The sequence below is a fragment of the Eucalyptus grandis genome, chromosome 11, assembly GCF_016545825.1.
Source record: "Eucalyptus grandis isolate ANBG69807.140 chromosome 11, ASM1654582v1, whole genome shotgun sequence".
Classification (NCBI taxonomy): Eukaryota; Viridiplantae; Streptophyta; class Magnoliopsida; order Myrtales; family Myrtaceae; genus Eucalyptus; species Eucalyptus grandis.
In genome coordinates this window covers 40657621-40678456 of record NC_052622.1, presented here as the reverse complement: position 1 = coordinate 40678456, position 20836 = coordinate 40657621, and the positions used below count along the sequence as shown (strand labels likewise).

Sequence of the window (20836 nt, the reverse complement as noted above, 5' to 3'; positions counted from 1 at the left end):
AAGTTCAAGCAGTCATCCAGTGGATCTGTCTTCTCTTTCTCCACGACGTTTGTCTTCACTATGATTTACAAGTATCCACCTCTGGGCGGCTACGAGTTCGCTTTCGTGCTAGCTCCTCATAGAGAAATTTCCCCGAGCTCTGCCCTGTTATTACTTTGGCCCCTTCAATGAAACCGACAATGGCAATTCCTCGAACCACATTGTCGCGGTAGAATTTGACACAATCCAAAACCATGAATTCCTTGATATCAACGATAACCACGTTGGGATCGATGTCAATGGGCTGACCTCCGTAAAATCTGCACCGACAGGATACTCTCCAAGTCCAGGTGAGGTCTTCACAAACTTGAGCCTGATGAGTGGTAAAGCCATGCAAGTTTGGGTGGGTGGATTATCATCGTCACACCCTAATTCACAAGAAAAATGGTATAATACGGCCGTCCTTTCACCAAAAGATGCAGCTTCAACATAACTAAAATTCAGCTTGATATATATAAATATAAATATATATATATATATTTATATTTGACAAAAGGGCATTTGGTTACAATATCATAGTATCTCTATAATCCATCAACCCAAAACATATACCTTCTACAAAGACTAACTTATAAACTTATCAATTATATACAAGTCATATCAAAAGTCCCTACCGCAAAAGTTCTCCCCTACTTGCAGCTTATTGAAGAACCTGAAAAACAAGTAGATGAGAGGAGTGAGCTACTACGGCTCAATGAATAACACATTTCTTCTAAGCAAATCGGAAAATCACTATACACATTTAAAAACACAATCCTAACTCATTTTAACATACTATATAATCATAACTCAAATACCGAAAATACCAATGGTCCATTCCATTGGCCAATCTCATAAACTATGTATCAATGGTCCATTCCATTTATTCATCTCATCAAACCATACACCGATAGTCCATTCCATCGACCAAACTTAAATTACATGTCAATGGTCCATTCCATTGACCAATTCATGCTCAAATATCTAGCCATGATCATGCGTAACGCGCGTAACAAGACAACCAAGATTCCCCCCTTAGCAAAGTCTTCACCAATTATTAGCCAGTGGCTCGGCCTATAAGGATATCATAGGCTAGTATGCGCATTCCCACACACCTCTTAGGGTTCACAGAGACATTGAGCACCAAACACAATCACAATATCCGGTCAGAAGGAAAGTCATATCACAATTCAAAATTTGATATATAAATATCAAAGCATTCTTCAAAATTCTTTCATAAAGAATTTCACAAACCATTTTCAAGCAACAATCATAATAACAATAAATCCAACATCAGAAAGAAAGTCATATCACAACTCAAAATTTGATATATAAATATCAAGGCATTCTTCAAAATTCTTTCATAAAGAATTTCACAAACCATTTTCAAACAACTATTCAAATCGATTTCGAAATATAACTCATTTCAAACAACAAAATGACAATAATAACTCGATCATGTTTTAAGTAACAAAAGATTTTTTTATCAAATCATAGAATATATAATCCACAATGTTTTTCAAAACTTGAGTTTAAAATACAAAGAAAAAATAGCGTCACTCACCTATGAAAAGCCAAAAATCAACTACGACGCTTACTCGAACCAACACACTTGGATCTCTAACAATTAACGGAAAAACAATATCAAAAAGCCGAGTAAAAAGGATATTCTTATAACAACTTGTTTATATTGGGCCTATTTGTTGATGAAACGACACCCATGTGCCATGAAAGCTCGCATTTAGCGGAAACCCATTGTGTTTCGCTAGGCACGGCCCACACGCTAACTTCGTCGCACTATAACTTCATCCACAAAATTCCATTTCAAGCTGTCTTATAGTCCTTAGAAAGCTCTCTTGACGTACTACAACAGCCCCAACTCAGCCGCCTCAAAACAACACCTAAAATGACAAACAATCGGGCTCAAAACTACTGTTCGCTACAGTTCTAGAACGCACCCCCAACTTTAAAATTCCGTTCCGGACAATCTGCAAGCTCAAATCGCAATTCATAAGATACTATAGCTTCACAACATCCCAAAGTATCATTTCTACAAAAATATGCAGCTCAACGACTCAAAAATCGGGCTTAGCTGCACAAATATCCAAGAAGTCTGAATTTTGAGCTCTAATTGTGACAATTGCTTCAAGTAGATGATTAAAGGCTTCGATCACTTATTAGCATTGCAAAACAAACTTGAGCCAACTTGATGAGGCGTTTGGATCGTAAGTGTTCCAAATTTTTCTCTTTTTTTCCTTCGTTTTCCTTTCTCTTCTTTCTCTCCTCTCCTCTCCCCTGTTTTCGTTTCTGCTGAAGCCCTCCCTCTCCCCTCTCTTTAAAATAGCCAAAGCTTCCAGTATTTTCCTTCACTTCTTTTGTTGACTTTTCAAACCCTTTCTTCTCCCCCCACGCGCTAACTTTGTTGCACTATAACTTCATTTACAAAATTCCGTTTCAAGCTGTCTTATAGTCCTTAGAAAGCTCTCTTGACGTACTACAACAGCCCCAACTCAGCCATCCCAAAACAACACCTAAAATGACAAACAATCGGGCTCAAAACTACTGTTCGCTATAGTTCCGAACGCACCCCCAACTTTAAAATTTCATTCGGACAATCTGCAAGCTCAAATCGCAATTCATAAGATACTATAGCTTCACAACATCCCAAAGTACCATTTCTACAAAAATATGCAGCTCAACGACTTAAAAATCGGGCTTAGTTGCACAAATATCCAAGAAGTTTGAATTTTGAGCTCTAATTGCGACAATTGCTTCAAGTAGATGATTAAAGGCTTCGATTACTTACTAGCATTGCAAAACAAACTTGAACCAACTTGATGAGGCGTCCGGATCGCAAGTGTTCCAAATTTTTCTCTTTTTTTCCTTTGTTTTCCTTTCTCTTCTTTCTCTCCTCTCCCCGTTATCGTTTCTGCTGAAGCCCTCCCTCTCCCTCTCTTTAAAACAGCCGAAGCTTCCAGTATTTTCCTTCACTTCTTTTGTTGACTTTTCAAATCCTTCACGCGCTAACTTTGTTGCACTATAACTTCATTTACAAAATTCCGTTTCAAGCTGTCTTATAGTCCTTAGAAAGCTCTCTTGACGTACTACAACAGCCCCAACTCAGCCACCCCAAAACAACACCTAAAATGACAAACAATCGGGCTCAAAACTACTGTTCGCTATAGTTCCAGAACGCACCCCCAACTTTAAAATTTCATTCCGGACAATCTGCAAGCTCAAATCGCAATTCATAAGATACTATAGCTTCACAACATCCCAAAGTACCATTTCTACAAAAATATGCAGCTCAACGACTTAAAAATCGGGCTTAGCTGCACAAATATCCAAGAAGTTTGAATTTTGAGCTCTAATTGCGACAATTGCTTCAAGTAGATGATTAAAGGCTTCGATTACTTACTAGCATTGCAAAACAAACTTGAACCAACTTGATAAGGCGTCCGGATCGCAAGTGTTCCAAATTTTTTTCTCTTTTTTTTCCTTTGTTTTCCTTTCTCTTCTTTCTCTCCTCTCCCCTGTTATCGTTTCTGCTGAAGCCCTCCCTCTCCCCTCTCTTTAAAACAGCCGAAGCTTCCAGTATTTTCCTTCACTTCTTTTGTTGACTTTTCAAACCCTTTCTTCTCTCCCTCCCCCCCCACCCCACACGCTAACTTCGTTGCACTATAACTTCATCCACAAAATTCCGTTTCAAGCTGTCTTATAGTCCTTAGAAAGCTCTCTTGACGTACTACAACAGCCCCAACTCAGCTGCCCCCAAAACAACACCTAAAATGACAAACAATCGGGCTCAAAACTACTTTTTGCTACAGTTCCAGAACACACCCCCAACTTTAAAATTCCGTTCCTGACAATCTGCAAGCTCAAATCGCAATTCGTAAGATACTATAACTTCACAACATCCCAAAGTACCGTTTCTACAAAAATATGCAGCTCAACGACTCAAAAATCGAGCTTAGCTGCACAAATATCCAAGAAGTCTGAATTTTGAGCTCTAATTGCGACAATTGCTTCAAGTAGATGATTAAAGGCTTCGATCACTTACTAGCATTGCAAAACAAACTTGAGCCAAATTGTTGAGGCGTCCGGATGGCAAGTGTTCCAAATTTTTTTCTCTTTTTTTCCTTTGTTTTCCTTTCTCTTCTTTCTCTCCTCTCCCCTGTTTTCATTTCTGCTGAAGCCCTCCCTCTCCCCTCTCTTTAAAACAGCCGAAGCTTCCACAATTTTCCTTCACTTCTTTTGTTGACTTTTCAAACCCTTTCTTCTCTCCCCCCCAACGGCCTTTTTTTATGCCCACATATTACAATGATGGCTTGCAAAAGCAATTTAAAGTCACATTAGCTCCTATCAATGTTGAGAGACCAAAGACTCCCTTCTATCTCTGTCCATTGATCTCTCGCCAATCATCAAGGAGACCATGTACGTGGGTTTCTCGTCCTCAACCGGCTGGTTAGTAACTTCTTATTACATCGTTGGATGGAGCTTTAAGGTTAATGGACAAGCTCAGGGACTGGTTTTGTCTCAGCTTCCTAGAATACCCCACGTGAGAAAGGAGGAAAAATCATACCTACTTACTATAGGAGTGCCTTTCATGTTGTTGTCTCGTCTGTCAATGTTAATCTTATCTGTGGTTTATCTGATAAGACGAAAGAAAAAATTCGTAGAGGTCCTAAAGGATTGGGAGCACGACTACGGTCCTTACAGGTTCAAGTACAAAGATTTGTATGTTGCCACGAAGGGGTTCAGAGATTAGGAGCTATTAGGAGCTGGTGGATTCGGTAGGGTTTGTAGAGGGGTGTTACCCACCTCAAAAACGGAGATTGCAGTGAAGAAGGTCTCTCATGAATTGAGGCAAGGAATGAGGAAGTTCATTGGGGAGATTATTAGTATTGGTCAACTTCGTCATCAAAACATCGTAATGCTTCTCGGTTACTGCCATCGAAAGAGTGAGCTGCTGTTGGTCTATGACTGCATGCCGAATGGAAGCTTAGACAAGTACCTCTATAACCAACCAAAGGTGACCCTCAATTGGAGCCAAAGGTTTAGAGTGATCAAAGGTGTTGCATATGGCCTCTCTTATCTCCATGAAAGATGGGAAAAAGTAGTGATTCACAGGGATATCAAAGCTAACAATATCTTGTTAGATTCAGAACTAAATGGGAGGTTAGGAGATTTTGGGCTTGCGAAAATATACAATCATGGCACAGATCCTCATACCACCCGTGTGGTGGGAACTCTTGGATATTTGGCCCCGGAGAACACTTGAATTGCCACGGCCACTACAAGAGCAGATGTTTTTGCATTTGGGGCATTTTTGCTCGAGGTTGCTTGTGGAAGAAGGCCAATTGAGGCTCAGGAGAAGGGGGATGTAATATTGGTGGACTGGGCGTTTTCTTGCTGGGATAAGGGTGACATTCTAGAGGCAAGAGATCCAAATTTAGGGACAGACTTTGTGGCGAAGGATGTGGAGCTAGCGTTGAAACTTGGATTGATGTGCTCCCATTCGGAGCCAACAGCAAGACCAAGAATGCATCAAGTGCAGTACCTAGAAGGGGATGTCGCAATGCATGAATTATCATGTCTTGTTAATTTAAAAAGTGGATTGACATTTGCATATCATGAAGGTTTTAGTATGTCTGGCATGTATTATCCATCTTCTGCAGAAAAGGCATTTTCACAGACATCTCCAGTCGCAGACTCTCTCCTCTCCGGTGGAAGATGAGTCTTGAGCTTGATATATTAAATCGAAAGCACATTTCATAGATCCAAAGTACTTACCAAACTAGTGTTCTTATCCATCAATTACTCGTAGTTTGCAACTCTGCGAGTATATGTGAACTGTAATTTTAAGATTCTATGGATCTGACCAATTTCTGCAGTATCTTAACTTGTTCTTGGGAATGTCTGCATTAGCATAATTTCCTTCTCTTTTGGTTTCCATTATAAGAGCAAGTCCACCTTTTTACAAGGATTATTATCTGTTTGTTTGAATCCTTGCAGGGTTTAACGGCAGGTCCATATGAGCAAAAAAAATTTAACGAGTTAATGGTGCATATATAGTGACCCAAGTCAGGACCTGATAATTGAAATTGCATTAGATTCAAGTTGATCCTAGGAGATTCAAAGGATATCTTCTGAGTAGTGTATTCAGCGAAATTCTCCAGTTTCTGGACATTTTCTTCGTGATTGTCCTGGCGGTTTCATCCCTGGCAAACTTTGCACTCGCTTGCGATACCAGCAGTTTCACGTACAACGGTTTCCAGTCGGTGAATCCTAGCCTAGATGATTTAGCTGCATCACAGGCAATGGCCTCCTAGAGTTAACCACACAACCAAATAGAAGCAGAGTCATGCCTTCTACCCTGAACCCATCGAGTTCAAGAACTCATTCAGTGGATCTGTCTACTCTTTCTCCAAGGAGTTCGTCTTCACTATGATTTACGAGTATCCACCTCAGTGTGGCTGCAGGTTCACTTTCGGGTTAGCTCCTTTAGAGCGCTGCCTTGTTATTACGTTGGCCTCTCCAATAAAACCAACAATGGCTTCACCACGGGCCGCATTGTCACAGTAGAATTTGACACAATCCAAAACCATGAATTCTACGATGTCAATGATAACCACATTGGGATTGATGTCAATGCGCCGACCTCCCTAAAATCTATGCAGTAAGTCCCGGTCACATACTTGAGTCTGATGAGTGGTGAAGCCAGGCAAGTTTGGGTGGATTATGATGGCGCACAAAAGCAAATCAATGTCTCATTAGCACTTATCAACGTTGAGAAACCAAAGACTCCCCTGTAATTACCGTGCATTGATCTTTTGCCGATCATGGAAAAGCCATGTACATAGGGTTCTCATCCTCAACCAGCTCATTAGCGACTTCTCATTGCATCCCTGGATGGGGGTTTTATGTAAATGGACAAGCTCAAAGACTGCTTTTGTCTCAGCTTACTAGACTACCCCATGTGAGAAAGGAGGAGAAATCCTATCTGCTGACTACTGAAGTGCATTTGATGTTGCCGTCCTGTCAATGCTAATCTTAATTGCGGTTGATCTGATAAGATGAAAGGGAAAATTTGCGGGGGGTTCCGGAGGACATGGAGAGTGACTACAATCCTCATAGGTTCATGTACAAAAATATCTGTGCTGCCACAAAAGGATTCAGTGGACCCGGAGCTAAGACGAGCTGCTGGATTTGGCAGGGTGTATAGCGGGCTATTACCCACTTAAAGAACTGAGATTGCAGTGAAAAGGATTTCTCATGAATTGAGGCAAGGAATGAGAGAATTTATTGCCGAGATCATGAGTACTGGCCATTTTCGTCGCTGAAACATTGTGACGCTTCTTAGTCGTTGCCGCGTCAAAAGGTGAGTTGCTGTAGGTGTATGGCTACGTGCCTAATGGAAGCTTGGACAGGTACATTTTTTTCTGGAGAAAAAATATACTGAACTTACTCTAAATAACTTAGGGGTGCATGACAACCATTCTGTTCGAAATAGTTTCTGGAATAGAAATAGATTTTTCTATTTCTATTTCTAGAAAAGTTTCTAAGCAAAAATAACCGTTTGATAACGAGACAAAATTTCTACTCTAAAAATAAAAATTTGTTTGATAACGATACAAAATTTCTTTATTTTGCTCTTTGCCGCCCGGCCGGTGGCGGCGGGCGATTGGTGGCGGTGGATCGGCGGCGGCGCGGGCGATCGGCGCGGCGACCGGGCGGCGGGCGGCGACCGGCATCCGCGACTACGGGCGGGGATCGGTGGCCGGGCGGCGGTGGCGGCGGGCGGCGGGCGCGGTCGGCGGCGGTCGGGCGGCGGTGACCGGCGACCGGCGACTTGCGACGGGCGGCGGCGGGGCCGCGGCGACGGCGGGGCCGGCGACCAATGGCCGATGGTGGGTGGCGCGGGCAGAACCGGCGGAGGAGGAGGAGGAGACAAGACGTCGTAAAGGAGATGAGAGTTACCAAAATTAGGGTTTGTGGGAGAAATTATTTCTGATTTCTGTTTCAGAAATAGAGAAGTAGATTTTTCTATTTCTGATTTCTCTTCCAAATCTATTCCAAAAATAGAAAAACGGAATAGGTTTATCAAACGGATTTCTTTCTAGAAATAGGTGCGGAACAGAAAACTATTTCCTCGGAACAGAAATTTTGGTTATCATGCGCCCTTAGTTTCTCATTCAATATTTTCCATCTTATATTTTATTTTACATACTCATGTACATAATGACCAATGTTTTTCTTTCTGGTTCCAGACAATCGGTCTATTGTTGTCATTAACAACCAAATTTAGCATGTACCTGAATTTAAAATAAAGATAAATAGATTATGTTAGATTTCGATAAGTTGAGATCTCATTCTTGGTTAAAGAAAAAAGAGCAATGCTATGGTAACGGTCCCTTTTATTTTTGAGAATCACGGAGATTTGTGGACCACCAGATTCTTTCACAAGTTAACGGCAACTGGTTGGACTTATGGAGGACTCTAAATATGTATTTTATAAAATTTTATTACCTTAGTTGATTGCCGCCGTTGAGCCATGCCCGAGACCCGCGAGTTTTCTGTTTTTGCTTGCCATTGAGCCGTAGGACTTGAGGCAAGTGAAAGTCTACTAACCTATATAATGCAATGTTGTTGTTATCTGATGTAGAGCAATAGACTCGGAAATATTTGGGTTTTGGATGTTGGATGTTGAATTTTGGATGATTGAAGTAGATTGGGATTGAGGAATTGAGGAAATGCTTTGGTTTTCTATATGTACTTTTAATTCCTTTGAACTACAATAAGAAATATAGATTTTGATGGACTTTCGGAAGCAAATTAGCCAAGGTATAGGCGTGGAATTCTTCCGAATCCATGTGGTCCAGAACAACTCAGGTGTAGTCAGTAGCTTTGTCGATTTTCTGTGGAAATTTCTAGCATGAATTTGGTTTTGACTTCTTCATGGGAGCTGTGAGGAATTGCTTAAATTATAATATATGTTCTGTCAGATTTTTCTGGATTAATATAGTGCGCACAAACTTATTTTGGTGTGCGATGTTTTTCTGCTAGCGTGTGAAACCCGAAAACCTGAGTGAGTTACTAAAATTCTTATAAATATTTTTGGAGCTGATTCGGGCAATACTTTCTTCAACGAATTCGTAATATACCTTTGTACGTACAACATTTGGGTTTATTTGTTAAGTTGAGGAGGTCGAAAAGCTTTTCTTTTGTTATTGTGAAGTCTGGTTGATTGAATAAATCTGAGGCTGAGTTGTATGATTTAATTCTCTCTGTATGTGACGAATTGGACTTAGTGCTTTTCATGAAATCCATTCCTTTAGATCTTGTTTATAACATACTAAAATTTTAGAATTTTCTGAGTTCGTTTAGGGGTTATACCAAAATTCTTGCTAAAACTGTGCATTTTGACTTTTGGACTGTTTTATTCCGAGTTTGCTCAATTTATCTGAAGGGTGAATGCATCTTGATTTATCAACTCTGAGATTTGATGAAAACTCATGGGACATCCGATGTTATTGCATTAAAAATGCTTTATTGAAATAATATGAGATAATATTGCTGCTGTTGGACCCTCGGGTCAACGATGCCCCGGGAGTCGGGAGGCCCAAAGGTTCGAATGAGTACCTTAGGATGCCCGGGGTCCACAGTGCCCCAGAGGTTTCCCTTGGAAGTGTTGGGATGCCCGGTTGTATTTTGAATACATGCATAGAGGGTAGGGGTAACCATTTTCATGGCGCGCCTCGGAGATTCCTCATGATGCCAGGTGGGATGTGAGATGCCTGGAGGTGTAACGCAACACGCTCTGGATGCCTGGTTGTATTATGAATACATGCCTGGAGGCTTTTGCGACACCAAGTTGGGTGCGAAATCCTAGAAGGACGCAAACATTGGTCTTCTGGGGGATGAAACCTTTTGAATGTTAAAACATATGGTTCTACTAAGTGTGTGTGTGGTCTAGTTATGGGACTAAATTGTATTACATGGAATGGGACGTGTCATAACAATTTGGCCCTATAATCGAGACTTGTGTGACTAAACATGATACATTCTGGTGTTGAAACTGCAGTGCCATTGCATTAAAGAGCTTCATGGATTTGATGCATACTAATTTCTTTGATCACATGTTTTGTCTATCTTGCATGAAACTAGATAGTAATGGTTATGCATAATATAGTTTAGTGGATCTTTTGCTACTGAGTGGTTGTACTCACCCCGTTTGAGGACTAACATTTCAGACTAGAAGATATGCCTCTGCTACCAGTTACCCTCGGCACATTTTATGGTATTCCGGTCGACCTTCAGTGTGAGTGTTTGGAGCACCACCATCCTGAGATACGAGGGTTGATTTTTTGTTCGAGTACGGGTACTGATCATGTTTGACATTGGTCCTCCCGTCGGCCTAGTGATTCAGGAGTTTCTGACCGTGTTTGTTCGCCGTGATGGGAGTACGTTGGGGCTGTTGCCACCGCCACCAGCTGATGGACTAGACTGGGTGTGACTGAGAGTGATGGTCAACAGATAAAGCATTTTTGGACCGCCGACACTAACTGATGGGCCTATGTACATGGTTGTTAGAGAGTCGTGTACCTTTTGAAAATAGCCAAGTTTAGAAAAATCTTGGCATTTTGATATACCGACTAATGATGTCCATCAAATTATGTAAATAAAAGTGTTCGGCTTTAACTTATAAAAGTTTTAGTTGGTGTGCATCGCTTTATAATTCAAGATGGGGAATAGTTGAATGTGCTTCTGCTATATTTATTGCGTAGGGACCGATCAAAAGATATAAACCCCTAGGACTTATAGACTTATTATAATTCTTTGGTATCAGAGTAATATATTATTTGGTCAAGAGAAATGCAAGTGGACTAAGGCGACCCTAACGGATCGGGGGCCGTTCAGAGGGTGCCACAAGGACACTTGGGCTTGATGTATCCTTGCTTTTTGCACTCAAAACAGACTACGTTTCTAGCAATCGTTTAGCGCATAGAAAGCCATTTTGATATACTACAAGAACCCCCATTTGGCCGCCCCAAAAGCTTGTCGAAAACGGCTGAAAGTCAACATCAAAATTTACTATTCAGAATCTGACTTGCATGCGCAATAAATTTCAAAATTTTGTTTGGAGCAAACCATAAGCTCAAATTGAGATTTGCAAAATCTTACAACTCCATAACACCTAAACTATCAATTCTATATAAATATGCAACTCAATGATTCAAAAATCAGACTTTTTCACACGAATATCCAATAATTTTGAATTTCAATCCCTAAATTTGAAACTATTCTGATTGAACGAACAAGGGGCGTGAACCCTTACAAAGTGTTGCAAATTGGAGATTAGTCGGTTTGATGAGACGTTTGTGATGAGAACGTGAGAGCCCATCTTCTCTTTCCCCTCTCTTCTTCTTCTTCTTCACTTCTCTTCTTTCTCTTCTCTCCTTTTCTTTCTTTTCGCTCTAAGTGAGCTCTCGGGCCCTTTATAAGGTGAAGCACCCACTTCCCTTTTTCTTTTGACTTTTCAATGTTTCTTTTTCTTCTCTCTCTCTCTCTTAGTAAAAACCCAAATATAACAATATCTGTTAAGGGAAAGAAGAAATTTGCATGTAGAGAGTGATAAAAGTGAAAATTAATTTAAGAAAAAAAATAAATGATAGAGAATGACAAATTTGAAGTCATTTTTGGGAAATAAGATTTTTGATCTATTTTGTAATATCATATTATTGTAACACTTCTTAACAATCCACATGCCATTTTATGTATTTCTAAGTGACAATTTCAGATTGAAGTCAATCATAGAGATGTAAAAATTAATACATCTATGATAGAAAGAACTCCATATACTTATTAAAACAAACTTTAAAGCTGCGGACTTTATTTTTTTGTCATGTGTAATTAGGATGGGAAGGACGACCGTAATTAACTTTCTTAGCCTCACCACAAGGGTTCCATCCTGTTACAAAAAAAATTGTAAGTTTGTGGTAACTAAAGGTGTTGAAGTGGGTCCATGATGCATTTTCTGACTCACATTTTTTTATGAACGGGTCGTATATGGGTTGTGAATATATAGAGGGCTGGGTGAAAGTGGGTTCAAAAAGTTGAAGTTGGACTAGAGGGGGTCGAAAATGGGCCCATTTAAAAAAAATTAGGTAGAATAAGTTGTCTCACAGCTTCTGTGTCCTTGTCGAATAAGTTGGCTCACAGCTTCTTTATCCTTTGTGCATGAACAGAATGCACCACCACCGATCTTGGCCTTCGCAAGCGGCTGCAACACTTGTCATCACGCTGCGGTTGCCCACCTCCCTCGTCCACCTATGTCGCGTGTCTCTTCCCCTCACTTTAGTTATGATCTAAGTAAGCCCTCGCCATCATTCTGTCTTCATATTTTCCTCGTCTCGGTCTTCATTGTCTTCCTTTGGCCTTGATAGTGGATCCTCCTCGCCTCCTACTTCAATGCTGCGCCTCGCCACCTTGATCTGAGGCCGACCAAAAGGCTTCACCACGTAGCCAGCTCCATTCATGGTAGAAAATAACTCAATGATTCCAAAAAGTAATTAAAGTTCAATAGAGGATGATTAATGATCAATTAAATTATTAAATTTGGCTTCAAATCAAAAGTAATCGAATTCTATTATGCTTTGAAACCTCAAGGACTGTTAAATTCGAATCACTAATGATACACATACAAAGATTGGAAATAACAAGGTAATTGTTTGTGACTTTGTTGAGTCAGAACAATAACTCACATTCTTGAAGATATGCCTACTCGATACCTGAAACTAAACATTGGATACTAATGGAGATGACTAGTGTGGGAGAAGAAATAATTAAAAAATAAATGTTGGAAATATCATTAGAATGATTTTATAAAAAAAAAAGAAAGATGAAATTTGGAATCAGGAAATCTAGTTTAATTCAACATTTAAATTCACACTCAGGGTAGAATCAATTTAATTTGATCTGCTATGTATGACTTTCTCATCTTCATATCTCGAGAGGGTTCCATCTTCAGAGATGACCAGTCTATTGTTGATTATTGATTATTGTTGTTGTTTCTATTTTTTATTTTATTTTTATTTTATGCGTTGCTATAATTTAATCATCATCTATCATTGATCGTTTTACGTTTTAAAATGGATCATTTCTTTATTTTTCTTATCTTCATCCACATGAAAATTTAATCCACATGAAAATTTAACTGTCTTCACCTGCGCACTACTCAAGGCGTGATTTAGACCTGCTCTAGTTTCCCCAGTGACAGGTGTTCCTTGGTTGAAGATCTTCCTTAACTCAATATTTAACTTTTATGCACACTTCAAGTTAATCCATCCTCATTACGCGTCTTGTACTTCATTTGAATTATGCTCATCGGAACTCATGATCAGTGAACTCATCGTCATTAGGCATTCCATCAATAGGCCCTGTCAATCAATTGTATTATCATAGTGTGGTTTGGGCCATTAACTTCTTTACGTATGGCTCAACTTTAGGACTTGGGTTAACGCAAACTAGTTAGTCCATCCTAGGTATACGAGACCATCAACAGAATATGTTTTCAACATAAAGATATCATCAATTCCTGGCGTATGGCCAAAAAAGTTATTGTTTCCCCCGTTTGTCACCTTTTAGGACACAAACAGAACGATAATACATTTCATAGAGGTTTTGCTTAGTAACTGGGCATGTTCAATTGGTATAAAAAATTAGCAAGACCCAGGCAAATTTGAACTATCTCATTTTGTTTGGAGGCAGTCGAATCTACTTTTACTTGAATGTCTTAATCAATGAATTATGGGTCAACTTGAATAATATTAACCGCTCACATCACACTCCATTCCTAAAATGATAGATCTTTAGCATAACTCATATATACACATGCACGAGCTTATTAGATGTTCTTTCCCTCAATCTAAATATGATTCTATAATAGTATATCAAGTTGGATTTGCATTCACTCAAAAGCTATAATAAGTTCTGCATCAATTAGATCTTTCACATGTGTAACTTAACACACCGAATTTTCAAGTCGTTTTCTAAGATAGAATTATTAAGCCTTCCTACTCCATGTAGGGGTGTTACAAACTGAACCGAAAACCGAACCGAACCGAACCGAAAAATTTGGTTTTTTCGGTTCGGTTCGGTTTTCGGTTTGGTTCTCATTAAAAACCGACATTTTTTTTATTGGTTCAGTTTTTATCGGTTAACCGAACCGAACCGAACCACAAACCGATAAAATCTGTCCTCCTCTCCTTCGTGACTTTCAATTCATCGATCTCCTCCAGCTTCAGAAGCACGATTTCCTCCGGTTCTGTATTGACAAATCAAGAGTGATCCCCTCCTTGATCGAGGGACGTGATTTTCCGGTGCTCGAAGCGATCTCCCCGGGCCCTAGACTGAGCCCTCTCTGATTCAATTTCAGCTTCGCGCTCGATAGCGGAGTCTCCTCGATCCTCTTCGCGGCATCCAGATCTCTTCTGATCCCCACCACTTGCTTCGGCTCCTTGAACTTGACCGAGACGACTCTCCCGCGGGGCTTCTTCTCGTCCCCAGCTTTGGCCTTCTCGAGGCAAAGCGCCTCGAGCCTCGATGACAGGCACGTGATCTCCTTCTCTACCTCCTCAATCTCCGCATCTATAGTCCTGCCATTGCCTTCTCGATCTATGGCTTTGGCCGACAGGGGCTCCAGCACGCGCTGCTTCCACTGGATCTTGGAAGGAACGGAGGATTTGAGGGAAACTGGGAATTGGCGCACTCGGGGCTCCGATTTTCCTTGCTGTAGTCGTCGAACTCGAGCGAGTCAGAGAGCTTCACGAAGACGAGGTTGACGGACGACCAAGACGCCTGGATGGCAGCGGCAGCAGCGGTGGAGTCTTCGGACTCGCCGTTGTCGAAGGCGGCGTTGTTCCACACCTGAAGCTCCGGTGCGTCGAACGCATCTGGGTACCCAAGAACACTCATCTTTCGGATCCAGCAGGGCAAAACGAAAAGAAATCTGGAGATTCTTGCTTCTCTAGGGTGGTGATGATTCTTGATAAAACGAAAAAAAAAAAGAAAAAAATCGAAAACCAAAAGTTAAAAATTGAAAACCAAAAAAAGCGAACTGAACCGAACTAAACTGAACTGAAATTTTGATTCGGTTCGTATTCGGTTCAGAAGATTTTTCTAACGGTTCGGTTCGGTTCGATTTTTTTTGAAAAACCAAACTGAACTGAATCGTTGACACCCCTATCTCCATATACCAACATTCTCAGTACCGTGGAAGAGTCATACGTGGTATTAGACACACCGCAAAAATTTGTGGGGGCATTGGCCTTTCGTCCATCTTCGTCTAGTTGTGACGCTTCCTTGGCCATAGTTTCGCATCGGATGCCATCGGTCATTGACTCTTCGAGGAGCTACCGAAGACGACGAAACATCATCAACTCACGTTGACGGCTGTATCGGTCTACTTCGGCCATTGACTGAAATGTCACAATGGCATACGAAGACGGGCAAATTACAGAACTTTAAGTTGGTGATAAGACTAGAAGCAATCAGTCAATCACACGATAGGGGAGTCATAAGGCTCGGACCAATCAGTTGAAGGTTTGTTGGGGGTGCACAGGTTTGGGACACTGACGGTTAAATTGCACGACATTCGATTCAATGCTGTGTAAATCGGTTGAATCACTATTATGACTACGAATTATCTCATCGGAGTAGTGTATTCAGCTAATTTCTTCAGGCTCTAGCCATGTTATTCGTGATTGTTCTGGCGGTTTCTCTCCTGGGAAATACAGCACCGACTCATGGAACCGGCGATTTCACCTACAATGGTTTCCGGTCTGCAAATCTGAGCCTCGATGGTTTAGCTGAGCTCACTGGCAATGGCCTCCTGAAGTTAACCAATGGGACTGAAGAGAAGGAGACTTATGCATTCTACCCAGACCCCATCACGTTCAAGAATTCATCCAATGGCACTGTCCCCTCATTCTCCACCACATTTGTCTTCGCTATAATTCCTGGATATCCAGCTTTCGGCAATCCAGGTTCACCTTTGTGATAGCTCCTCGTAGAGTATTTCCTGGAGCTCGGCCTGATCATTTCTTTGGTCTCTTCAATGAAACAAACGATGGCAATGCCACGAACCACATTTTTGCAGTGGAATTTGACACGATTCAAAACAACGAAATATATGATATCAATGACAACCATGTCGGGATTGATGTCAATGGGCTGATCTCTCTAAATTCTTCCCCTGCTGGATACACTGAAAACAACATTCCAGGCTTCAGAAACTTGAGTCTGATTAGTGGTAAAGCAATGCAAGTTTGGGTGGATTATCATGGTGTGCAGAAACAAATCAGGGTCACATTAGCTCCAGTCAATGTCGAAAAACCGAACACTCCCCTTTTGTCTCTATCCTTCAATCTCTCGCCAATCTTCAAGGAGACCATGTATGTTGGGTTCTCTTCCTCAACCGGTACGCCCTTAACTTCTCATTATATACTCGGATGGAGCTTTAAGGTAAATGGACAAGCTCATAGGCTTGATTTGTCTCAACTTCCTAGATTACCCCATATGAAAAAGAAGCAGAAATCCATTTTTCTCACTGCTGGGTTGCCTTTCATATGCTTGTTCTTTCTGTCAATACTAGTCTTTGCTATGGCTTATGCGATTAGAAAAAGAAGAAAATTCGCAGAGGTTCTTGAAGATTGGGAGCACGACTACAGTCCGCATCGGTTCAAGTACAAAGATATCTATGTTGCCACAAAGGGGTTCAGAGATCAGGAGCTACTAGGAGCTGGTGGATTTGGTAGGGTTTATAGAGGGGTATTACCCACCTCAAAAACTGAGATTGCAGTGAAGAGGATTTCTCATGAATCGAGGCAAGGGCTGAGACAGTTCATCGCCGAGATTATTAGTATTGGTCGGCTTCGCCATCGGAACATTGTGACGCTTCTCGGATATTGCCGTCGGAAGGGTGAACTGCTGTTGGTTTATGACTACATGCCAAATGGAAGCCTAGACAAGTACCTCTATAACCAACCAAGGGTGACCCTCAGTTGGAGTCAAAGATTTAGAGTGATCAAAGGTGTTGCCCATGGCCTCTCTTATCTCCATGAAGGATGGGAACAAGTAGTGATTCACAGGGATATCAAAGCTAGCAACGTCTTGCTTGATTCAGAACTAAATGGAAGGTTAGGAGATTTCGGGCTTGCAAGACTATATGATCACGGTACAGATCCTCAAACCACCCATTTGGTGGGAACTATTGGATATCTGGCCCCAGAGAACACTCGAACTGGCAAGGCCACCACGAGCACAGATGTTTTCGCGTTCGGGGCATTTTTGCTTGAAGTTGCTAGTGGAAGAAGGCCGATTGAGGCTCGGGAGGAGGAGGACGTGATACTGGTGGACTGGGTGTTTTCTTGCTGGGATAAGGGTGACATTCTAGATGCAAGAGATCCGAACTTAGGGACGGACTTTGTGGCGAAGGAGGTGGAGCTAGTGTTGCAACTCGGACTGTTGTGCTCCCAGTCTCAGCCAACCGCAAGGCCACGCATGCGACAAGTGGTGCAGTACTTGGAAGGGGAGCTCGCGTTAGAGGAGCTATCATCACTTGGTATTTCAAAAAGTGGATGGCAATTTTCATATCATGATGGTTTTAGTATGGCTGGCACGTCTTATCCGTCTTCCGCTAACAAGGCATTTTCTCAGACATCTTCTGTTGCAAACTCTCTCCTCTCTGGCGGAAGATGAGTCTTAAGCTCGGTATATTAAAGTGAAAGCACATTTCATAAATCGAAGCAAAAGTCAAACTAATGTTCTTGTGCATCAAGCATTCGTAGTTTGTGACTTTGTGAGTTTATGTAAACTGTAATTTAAGATTCTATGGATCGAACCAATTTCTGCAGTATATTCTTGCATGTTCTTGGGAATGGCTGCATTAGCTTAAATTGCCTCCTTCTTTGGTTTCCCCTTTTGGTCAGCCTCCAGAGTATAAGTGCAAGTCCACCTTTTATGAGGATTATTACTAGTTTGTTTGAATCCTTGCATGATTTAACAGTCGGGTCCCTAATATACATGCACCATTGACACGTGAATTTTTTATTCATAGGAAATATAGCGACACGAGTCAGGATACTGATAGCTGAAATTGCATTAGATTCAATTTGATCCTAGGAGATTCAAAAAATATCTTCTGAGTAGTGTGTTCAGCGAATTTCTCCAGCTTCTGGACATGTACTTTGTGGTTGATCTGGCGGTTTCCTCCCTGGCAAACTTTGTACTACCTCACGATACCAGCAGTTTCACATTTCCGATCAACCAATCTTAGCCTATATCGTTTAGCTGCCTTCACTGGAAATGGCCTCCTAAAGTAACCGATGCAACCAAACAGAAGCAAAGTCATGCCTTCTACCCTAACCCAATCAAGCTCAAGAACTCATCCAATGGATGTATCTACTCTTTCTCTGCAACTTTCATCTTCAATGTGATTTACGAGTACCCAACTCTGGGTGGTTATAGGTTCGCTTTCATGTCAGCTCCTAGTAGAGAATTTCCGGAGCTCATCCTAGTAATTATTTTGGCCTCTTCAACGAAACCAACATTGGCAATGCCACGAGAAACATAATCACAGTATCATTTGACATAATCCAAAACTATGATGTTAATGATAACCATGTTGGGATCGACGTCAGTGCGCTGGCCAACCTCCGTAATATCTGCCCGTGCAGGATATACTAGATGTCCCGGAGGTGTCTTCACAAACTAAAGCCTGATGACTGGTGAAGCTATGCAAGTTCTGGTGGATATTGAAGGCGCAAAAGCAAATCAATTTCACGTTAACTCCTAGCAATGTTGAGAAACTGAAGATTATTATTATTATTATTTTGTCTGTATGTTGATCTCTCGCTGATCATCAAGGAGACGATGTACGAGCTTAGAATCTGGTTTTGTCTCAGTTTCCTCAGCCAGCTCATTAGTAACTTCTCATTACATCCTTGGAAAGATCTTTATCGTAGATGGACGAGCTTAGAATCGAGTTTTGTCTCAGTTTCCTAGACTACCCAATTTGAGGTGGAGGACAAATCCTATCTGCTGATTGTTGCTGTGGCTTTCATCTTGTTGTCCTTTCTGTCGATGTCTATCTTAAATGTGGTTTTATCTGATAAGACGAAAGGGAAAATTTGTAAAGGTTCTAGGCTGGGAGCGTGACTCCAATCCTCATAGGTTCAAGTACAAATATTTCTATGTAGCCACAAAAGGATTCGGGGAACAGGAGCTATGCGAGCTGCTGGATTTTGTAGGGTATAGAGAGGCATTACCCACTTCAAGAACTGAGATTGCAAGGGAGAGGGTTTCTAGCGAATCACTTCGGAGATCCTGAGAACTGGCCATGTGTGTCGCAGGAACATTGTGATGCTCCTCGGTTATTGCTGCGTCAAAAGTTGATCGGCTGTTGGGGTATCACTACATCCCCAAGGGAAGCCTGGACAGGTGCCAGTATAACGTGTTACGAAACCACATGCTAATTCGAGAAAAATATCGCAAGCAAACAATCTATTCAAAATATAATAATAAAATAATAAAATCAAAAGAATACACTAGAAAATTTGTTATCAAAGTTCATCCAAATCTAGGTTATGTTTTTGTATAAAGGTACTCTGCGAATCTACTATTCTTCATAGAAAGTTGGAATATAGTATGTGACATTCTGAAATTCCAATTTTGTTTTCAATTGAATAAATCGGGCTTTTCATCGACACGCCTATAGTTCTATTTTTTGAGCTGATCACTAATGAGATAACTAGTCTATTTGAGGAAGTTGTTAAGGGATTATAATGCAATAGACTTGAAAATTCGACCAGGAATCGACTACTTGGCCGTCTTTAGTCGCAAAGGTCATTACGGGACAATTAAAAATCGATTAAAGACCGGAGATAGGTCAACTCGACTGAGCCATGTGACTAAGTGTGGGTGATTCCACCTAATTGCAAAATTCTCGTCGATCGGCACTAAACCAATTTTTGTATCGTTTTGGTACCCTGTGTCCATATTTGAAATCCTGAGATTTTCATGACAATTGAGAGTCTTCAATGTGTCGAAGATGTATAATGTGACTAAAAAATAATCGGCCACAGGTCAATTGCACTAAAAATTTCTGAAAGCTACCCAGTAGACTAGGTTACGCTAAAATTGCACCATATTGAAATTAACCGCGAATTTGAATTCAAGTTCAGAAATTAAAAGTTCTGTCATGCCACGATTTATTTTAGTTACGTCGACTCTTCCTCCGAAGATTTTTCTACAAATCGAGATTTTTGGCGAAAGTCTGAGCTTGCCTCCACCATCGTTCAACTTCGCTGCTGCCCGCTTGCTCGCCTAGCCACCGGTCCTCCTCCACTTGCCGTTCCAGCCCCGGAGCAGCAAGCTCAATTCTTGGATAGAACCGAGTAGCCTAGCTAGCCATAGGCCTTCAAGGCCCATTTCGAACTGCTTTTGGGCATCGTAGGGTGTTTCCGCTTTGTCACCTATCTTTGCGTTGCTATCACCGTGGACTCACCGGATCGCAAAACCAATAAGTTTACTCACTAAACTCTGCTTAGGGAGTTAATTATGCTTAAGGGTTGATTAATTTAGACTAAGTATGGTTTAGGTGATTAGTTATAACAAATTAGCAATTTAAATATTCGTTTGTGCATGTTAGATGGTTAGAATGACTTAATTAGAGACTAGATAAATCGTATTATTTATTTAGATTAGTTTGGAAATTTTCTGGGCCCGTTTCAATATTTAATTAGGCTTTTCCAGCATA

At 41.0% G+C, this 20836-nt stretch overlaps 1 protein-coding gene and 2 pseudogenes across 1 annotated transcript; 2 read left to right on the top strand and 1 right to left on the bottom strand.

Moving 5' to 3' along the window:
• Positions 1-4891: 4891 nt before the first annotated feature.
• On the top strand, positions 4892-5798 carry LOC120289940 (annotated as a pseudogene).
• Positions 5799-14226: 8428 nt separating this feature from the next.
• Positions 14227-15220, bottom strand: LOC104427872 (annotated as a pseudogene).
• On the top strand, positions 15220-17957 carry LOC104427871 (L-type lectin-domain containing receptor kinase IV.1). Its single transcript, XM_018864708.2, is given in 2 exon segments — positions 15220-16064; positions 16067-17957. Coding segments are annotated over 2 exon segments (2007 nt in total). The 5' UTR covers positions 15220-15769; the 3' UTR covers positions 17779-17957.
• Positions 17958-20836: the final 2879 nt, after the last annotated feature.